This window comes from Nestor notabilis, unplaced genomic scaffold, assembly GCF_000696875.1.
Source record: "Nestor notabilis isolate BGI_N333 unplaced genomic scaffold, ASM69687v1 scaffold2725, whole genome shotgun sequence".
Taxonomy (NCBI): domain Eukaryota; kingdom Metazoa; phylum Chordata; class Aves; order Psittaciformes; family Psittacidae; genus Nestor; species Nestor notabilis.
This window is the reverse complement of record NW_009927749.1, coordinates 118,827-127,372: the sequence shown is the minus strand read 5'-3', so window position 1 is coordinate 127,372 and position 8,546 is coordinate 118,827. Positions and strand designations below refer to the sequence as shown.

Below are 8,546 nucleotides of genomic sequence, written 5' to 3'. Positions count from 1 at the left end.
GGGTCGCTGAACCTGCCTCGACCCGAGCTCAGGCGGCGAGAAAGAGCTGGTAAGCTCGGGCCCGAGGGGCGCCCGCCGGACGGGGGAGGGAAGGGGACGGTTCCCCCGTGTGCGGGGCCGCGGCCGCTGTTTGAGGGAGGGGATCGGAAGCAGCGTCTCTGCGCCATGCCCGTTAACGCTGAGGAGGAGGCGGTGGTGGTTTCCTCACCAGGGGCAGAGGCGTTGGAGGCCGGGCAGTACCACGGGGGTTTGCCGCGGTTGTCAGCGAGCAATGTGCTGGAGGGAGGAACTTCCATCTCCTTGCTAATGAAGGGACAGGAGGTAAACGATGGATCGAAAGTTGGCCGGTTTTGACTGTGTGTTTGGGTTTCTCTGAGTGGTGTAGACCCTCTGAGGACTAAACCCTTTGCAGTGTGTGCGGCAGGAACACCCGGTCAGGTGGTGTTGCTGCTCTGAAGCTGTTTTGTTGCAAACCAAGAATCAACAAGTGCAGTTCCAGGCAGTGAGTAAGGAAAGGACGGGGTGATGCTACTGCGGTGGAGTTAACAGGTTTACTGTCTATGTAATTCATACCATAGTGACCATACTGGTTTTATTGTGGAACTGAGGAGATAGTGATTAAAAGAACAGGAAAAGAGAGAAGTGAGTTTTGTTAATAGGCCACGAGCTATAAAGACGGGTAGTGGAGAGACTTGATGGAAGCTAGGTGTCCCAAATAACCAGCTGGGAAGCTTTCAATTTCCTTCGTGTACTGTTACCATCTTGTGAGATGTTTGTAGTGACTGATGCGTGTAACTCCTCGTCAATTTCACTTTCTTTACTGGAAGTGGGGAGGAGCATTGTGGGGTTTTGTTTGTTTGTTTTCTTGAGTGGTGATAATTTGAGGCTTTGTTTAGAGGCTTTATTGCCCGTATAGATACTTGCTGGTAGAGTTCCCACATCTGAAATAGATTTATTTGTTTTTTAAGATGGGGTTTGTTTTGTTTCTTTTCTGGGGATGGGCAAGAAGAGGAAAAGAAAGGCTTTAGTACCTCATTTTCTTACCCAGGAAATTCCATTTTTCCTCCATGTCTGCTGCTACTACCGCTTTTTTTACTGTGGGTATTTTTGGGCTGTGCTTCTTTATCTTTTGCGAGATGGGAAAGCTTTCAGAGAGGGATTTTGTTTGCCCAGCTGCTGTATATTTGCTAGAGATTTGCCAGTATTGCTTGGCGTGCAAATTTGCCCAGCCTAAATGTAACTTTATTTCTGTGCATGTCATTCGGAACACTTCAGAGAATGTGGTATTCTGTAGTGGTGGAAGTATTTTTGAGTACTAATGCTGTACACAGTACACGCGTTGCTGGAGACATTCCAAACTTGTATCTGTACTCTGAGGAAGTTTTCATTACATACTTGACCTGTCGTTTGTCTTTAAATTTTACTGGTTTGTGTCCACATAAACTAATTTAGTTCCAGAGGCTTTAAAAATAGTGTTCACCTACACAAGATGTGAGAATTTGGCATATTCTTCTGTCATTGTCATCAGACAGTAGTAACTTTGCTTCTGCAGCTATGCTGCCTGGAGCAATCCAGTGCAGAGAGGATTATTGAGGTCTTATCTATAGGACAGCTAGTTTAGGAGTTCTGAAGGAAGATCTGTTAAAAATCTGACTACTCCTTAGGGCCACTCTCTTGTACATCAGTTATTTCAGAAGCTGTCTGTTAAAGGAAACCCATTTGAGTGAGATGCAGGAAAATACTTGTTGTCTAATGCTTGATGTAGACAATTAAGAACTTGTGCTTTCTAAAAGCGTAAAAACTCTGAAGTGAGTAGATTCAGAACAGCCACAGAGTAAGTGTTCACTTTGAGTGGTAAAACTCCTCTGAAGCTGAATGCTTTCAATTTCCATATTGTGAATACAAGTGACAATTTAGGAATAGTTTGCATTTGGGTTCTTACTGGGCACTTTGATTCTTTTGATAATGACATTGGTGCTTTAAGGGTTCATGTGTTTCACCACCTTGACATTTAATATAGTCCTACCTCTGCAAAGGACAAGCATCTCAAGAAATGGCAGCAATGAGATCTCAAGAATTGCTACCTCTATGAGGAATTGTTCCAAATCTCATTTCTAGCTGACCAATTCATTTGTGTTAGATCTTTATTAAATGCAGTTCATGTCGGCCTCTTCCTGACTGTATTCTACTCTTTCACTGTTAAGTAGACTTGATAGTATTTATTGTTGTGCGTCCTTAAATAAGCAGCAGTTGTAGAAAAATCAAATGTACTTATTGCAGGTTTGTCTGGCCTGATTTTTTAGGGGGATCAGTGGTATAATCAGTTAATAAAATTCAATCATTCCTCAAATAGTAGTAACTTTTTGTTGTATAGGACAAGTGTAAGGAAAATCCAAAACTTGTCTAAAGGAAGTTCTCAAATGCAGAGTTGGTACTAAAAATTACTGTGTAGTGTGTGTTTGGAGGAATAAAATGTTGCTCATCATTGTATACAATTGTATGTGAGCAGTATATTTGATATAACAAAGAGTTAATAGACCTTTCCAGCAAGTGTAGTGATTATGTCTTTAATTGTAGAACAACTTGAATGAATTTTCCTTTTTTTTTAAATCCTATTCTTTTTTTATTCTGTGAAACTGATTTATATACACATGTAACTGACTGCAAGAAAAGTAGAGTTGCCATACCTTGAAGATGTGAAATAGCCTGGGATTTGGGGATTTACAGGAAGCACTTGGCAGGTTCCTCAGAAGTGGAAGAATAAGGGGATTCCTGATAGCTTGCTGTTATGACCTCAGCAATGGGTCAAATGCTTTTTGGTCACAGTGTAGTTTTGTGTACTTGGTTGCCCAGTGGACAGTGCCTAAGGACATAAATATGTGTGGTTGTGGAACTGGATGCTTTGTGTCCTCTTCTTGGTGGCTGTTTGATGACAGGTGAGTTTAAAGAACCTGGGCACAACTTCTGTTCCTGATGTATACCACGAGCTTCTACATAGCATTGGTTTATCAGTTATTTCCTGATCTACCATCGTCTCTTGCTAGCTTTGTAATACTTTTAAGTTGTGGTGCTCCAGTTGTGGTGCTCCACTTTGCTTTCCCCTTTGTGTATCCCAAGAACTATGATGGTTCTCTGGTTTTGAATCTATAAATCCTACAGGCGAGGCAGTGTACTCCCAACCCAAATGCTTGGACCAGTTCAATCCAAATTTCAGTCACAGTCATCAATAAAGCAGAGGTCTCAAGACTAGTGTTTCTAAGGCTTTTCGAAAGTGACTTCTGAGGTGGAGAAATGGGATTCAAATTAGTGCCTGTCTGAAGATGAAAATACACTGTGAATACAGATGTGTTACAAGGCATCAGAGGATCCATAGGGGAGAATATTAGGGAGAGTCACGTTTATAATCCCAATGTGCAAGGAACTACTTGGGTTTTTTCTTGTGCTCTTCACTTGTAAGCAAGGTGGGTTGTGAAGGCAACAAAGATCCTGGCTTTCCTCAGAAGTGATGAGATGCAGATGTGGCAGAACTTTAGCGGCAAGAAACCCCATATGTATTTAACAGGGAAAGGTTTAGAACTAGAAAGTAAATATAAATGCAGCTGTTGGTTTAGTGTGTGTTTGTTAAATATTTCATGTGCAGTCAGAGCTCTGCATTGTTTCATGCTTAAGGTGGGAAGTGAACAAAAATGGTACTTGATTGTCACTGGAAAAGCAACTGCCCACTATTTCCATTAGGAGTTTCAATACTAATATTAATAGTGAGCACAAGCTGTGTGAACTGTTTTGGAGTAGGTGAAAGCAGTTACGCTGTTGCCTGCAACAGTACTGTTAGGGTTTGTTCTGGTAAGGGTTAGAGAAGAAATGGGTCAGCCTTTGAACTATGTGAAAATCACTTCAGATAAATGTAAAGGTCAGTGTAGGCAAACTAGATTTTCTTATAGTAAGGTAGAATCTTCTCCTAGTGCAGACATTAGAGTTTATTGCTAGCTGTGGGCTGTTGCTGTAACAGCTTTTTTATAGCCTTATGCGAGTCATGCTAAACTACAGCTCAATATTTTATGTACCTCAATATGTTGTTCTACATTCCTTATTACAACCTTTGAAGTTGCTCGTGTTACTAAATGCAGTTCATACTCACCAGTAATGCCTTTAACACTTCTTGTGGTTATTTTTCAAACTACTTCAAATGCAAATATTTTTGTTACAGTAACATCTGCAGCAGTGATTTAAATTACTTCATAGATTTGGAATACAAGCTGGTTGTAAACAATGGAGAAAGTTCCAAAACTGAGTTTGTCTTATAAATAATGCTGGAAAAGAAATATGCTCCTGAATTTTGGAGACAGGTTTCAGATTAACTCTTCTATCTGGTTGCTGTTGCTATTTTTTTTTCTCCTCCAATTATAGCAAGAGAAATAATAGCTCCAATAAAATTAATCAGAAGAGATTTCTTGGATATTCAGGAGGAGATTTAATGTGGGCCACTGGCATGTTGAAAATGCAACGTGAAACAAAAACTGAAGCGGTATGTGTATTGTATTCTAAACCTTTTGCATAGGACTTTCCAGTGTCCCAGTTGATCAAGTAATTTTCATAATTATCTTAAGGAAACATACATTGAAGTACTTATAATACTGATTTTCCTGATCTAAGAGGTAATGCAGTTAAGATACAGTTATATTATATATGAGACTATGGCTGTAATTTTTAGGGTAAACAAGGTTGCTGCCTTGTACAGATCTTAGTTCAGGAGCTGCAATGAAGAGACTTGATATTCAATAGGGAAGATTAATTGCGGGAGTGCATAAGATTCAAAGTTGTAGTCTGATGGAAATTTAAGTGCCTTTACTGCTCAGTACCTTTTAAGTATCATATTATGCCATTACCTAAACACTTACGGGTGTTCACTCTTCTTGAGTTTCATCTTTGATCTGGCACCATCTGTATTGACAATATTTTGGGAGGAATTCAAGGCAAGTTTAGACCAGATATATAAATCCAAGCTGGATAGATTATTTGATCTTAAAGTAATTCATAGAACTAAGGCAACTTTAGCCCCATACTTAGACTGTTATTGGGAGTAAGCTGGTGTGTCCACTCTAGGAGCTACATTGATTTTAGTGATACAGTTATCCATATGGATTAAGGATACTGAATTGAACGAATTAATCCTAAACTGTGGTGTAAGACATCAGTGTTCCTGTCTTCCCCTCCCTTTTAATTCGTGCTGCAGGAGATGATATAAGGTAGTTCATATTCTGGTAAGTTAGCAGAAACCTGTTTGTTTTGAGAACTAAATGTAGTAACCCTACTAGTTGAGTTTTTGTGCACCTCTACTTCTGTCACTTCACTATCAATGCAAACTTCTGTGTCAGAAGGGCTGGGCAGGCAGCTGGGAGAGTTGATGTCTCATTAACCCAAATAAACGTGCTGGAGTTTGTTCGAGCCTTACAGCTCCTATTATATTAGTGCAGCAGTATTGTAAAGCCCCTTAAATCTTAAAGGCATCTCATTTCTGATATGGGCACTTGTGAGCATAGTTGTCTTCATGGGTGTTTAAAAATAAGGTTAAAGGGACTGGTTGTGCAGTTACAGCTACTGAGAAACACGGGTTAATGTATCTAAGCATTGTGTGTAGAAACCCTGTACCTGCGCTTAGGTCTACTGGTGGTTGAAATTCCTTCTACACAATCAAAAAACTCAAGCAAAACCCAGACCAACCCCCCACATTCCCCAACACCCTCTACAGTAATTGAAGCATTGAAAACTTGAAGGAAGAATTAGTTTGAAATCATTTTATGCCACATGTGGTAAATGCCCCATCCCTGGCAGTGTTCAGGGCCAGGTTGGAACAGAGCTTTGGGCGACATAGTCTGGTGTGAGGTGTCCTTGTCCATGGCAGGGGGTTGGAACTGCATGAACTTAAGGTCTTTTCCTACCCAAACCATTCTATGATTCTATGTCTCAAAATAATTCCTAGCTTAATTGCCTTCCACTTTTTTTTCCTGACTCTTCAAAAAATCCTTGCTCCGTTTGGAATGCTTTTCCTACTGTGTTGCTTCTCTTGCTTCTGAGAAGTACTTTTGTGTGATTATGGAGGTTTTGATCTTGTGAACCAAATGGATTAAGGATAAAATGTAGCATTTTTCCAGAGCTTTCTCACCCCTTACAAGATAATATGATGATTCTGCTATACTAAGAGCCAAAGGGAATGTTAGGTTAAGAGAGAGTAATAGGACTAGAGATTACAGGAGGATGGAAAAAGAGGTATGAGAAATAAATGCAAATGACAGAGTAGTTTCAGGAATTCAGAATGAGCTTGTGTTTCTACCACTCTCTGTGCTTTTGATGATCTTGAAATTGAAAGGTTTACAGTAAGTTTTTCTACATATCTTCAGATAAGATATTCCATGACCAGCTTGGACTTCATCTTAATCATGCTCTTCAGTTCCCCCATTGGTATTCTAAACTTTTGTACTTTAAGGTCATGAGTGTCTATTCCCCATTAAATACCTTTAGCACTGGAGTGAGAGAGGTGAACCCATGTGCTACCTATTGAGATTTTCTACACATCTGCAACCCCTCTTCATCCATCAGTTTCTACTGTAAAACAAAGTGGAGAGTCTTGCCTTCAAACATCCTCTACATAATTTGTGGAGTGTCTTCTGCGTTTATCAGTTGGTGTAATGCAGTAAAGAGTGTGAACATTACTCCCTGCTTTACCTCAGTGAAAGGGGTCTTCTGATGCTTTGCTGTGAGAATCTGGTTGCTGTGTTCACAGAGAAGGTTCACAGCCTTCAGTGAAGGATTAGAGTTCAGCGATCGCTTAATGTTTTCCTTTTGTAATTATGTTCACGTAATGCATGGGTGAACTTGCTGAAGCATACAGGGTCAAAGACATGCTAAATCCTAGTGAAATTTGAGGAGGAAGGAGCAAAAAAGGATAAGGCCTTAAATCAGACACTGGTGATGTGTTGCCTTGCACAGTCAGGTAATTCTGTGATGTGGGGGCCTATATGTGATTGGAAACTTTGTATGTAATACTCTAGAATTCCCTCAAGTAGGTTATTCTTTCAACTTAATATCACTCCACTGAATCAATATTTTAAAAGAAACAGATATCAGAATTAGTCACTGTTTAAAAAAAAGAGTCATATATTATCAAAGAATTACTGTCTTAACTGCATTTTGGCATTTAGGCAGCATCAAGACATAATTATCCTTAAAACTAGTTTACCATAATGACAAATTTTAAAGAGAACTCCCTAATCTGCTATGAAGAAAGACTATTATGTGTTCCATTTTCTAATCATACATTTGAAATGTGCTCCCTACCTGCAGTTAGAGTGAATGGTCTTTGTTGATGCTTTTGCCATGCAGGATCCCTGAAGACCATCAAATGCGATGAGGTGAATTGAAACCAGACAATAATAGTGAGGTCAAACACAAGCTGGGGATACCTTCCCCCTATCTCCCCTTCTTTCCAAGACAGAAATGTGGAATGCTGTCATTTAAAAGGATGTATGCTGTTGTGTTGCAAATTGCATAGTGTTGGTTGGCAAGGTTTTGTCTCTCAGCAGAAATACAGTAATCTTTATAGGATGGACATTAAGACTAGCTTACTTAAAGTGACTAAAATGATTCTGGCAGGTAAAATTGTTATAGAGTTTATGCTTAACACTTTGGATTAATTTCATGTTTCCTTGTGTGCTTTTTTTTTTCCCCTTGAAATGTGTAGGCATTTCAGTAGGACTATGGAGGAGCTGGTTCACGACCTAGTCTCAGCACTGGAAGAAAGTTCAGAGCAAGCAAGAGGAGGTTTTGCTGATACTGGAGATCATTCTCGAAGTGTGTCTTGTCTTCTAAAGCGTCAGGCAAGGAAAAGGAGGGGACGAAAAAGACGATCGTTTACCACCCATCATCCCTGGGAGACTGGTCACTGCTTAAGTGAAGGTTCTGATTCCAGTTTAGAGGAATCAAACAAAGACTACAGAGACAATCATGCTAATAAGAAAGACCACAGTGACTCTGATGACCAGTTGTTGGTTGCTAAGCGCAGGCCTTCCTCAAACTTAAATAACATTAGAGGCAAAAGGCCTCTGTGGCACGAGCCGGATTTGGCTGTCGACAGTTTGGGAAACAGAATTCTGCGCAGGAGAAGAAAGGTAAAACGGATGGCAATAGATCTGCCATCAGAAGTCTCTAATGCACTGACAGTAACTCAACAGCAGGATAACAGCCGAGATCAAGAAATGGACAATAACAATAAATCATACCAACACCAAGAGTTCTCCAAGAGCAAAGTGAAAAAAAGAAAAGTAGCTGCAGCTCGGCAGGGACCAGAAGTCTTGGATGAAGGAGTAGTTATAGAAAGTGAAGACGTGAACCAAGCAAATAAGGACAAAATGGAGTATGAGGAGCAAAAAGGCTCAGATGAGAACATGAGTGACAGGTTATTCTTTCTCTTCCTTTTTACAGAAAGTTTGGATAATATTTGCTTTTATTATTTGTTGCTTGTATTAGTAATCTTTGGATTTTTCTCTCAT

At 40.0% G+C, this 8,546-nt stretch overlaps 1 protein-coding gene across 1 annotated transcript in view; it reads left to right on the top strand.

The window, feature by feature from the left end:
- The first annotated feature begins 8 nt into the window (after nucleotides 1-8).
- The window catches only part of GPATCH2 (G patch domain containing 2), a 111,580-nt gene continuing 103,042 nt past the window's right edge, over nucleotides 9-8,546 (top strand). Inside the window, exons 1-2 of the mRNA XM_010014184.1 lie at nucleotides 9-49; nucleotides 7,739-8,452. Of these exons, the coding sequence (XP_010012486.1) occupies nucleotides 7,755-8,452 (698 nt within the window). The 5' untranslated portion in view covers nucleotides 9-49; nucleotides 7,739-7,754. The remainder of the gene's footprint in view (nucleotides 50-7,738; nucleotides 8,453-8,546) is intronic.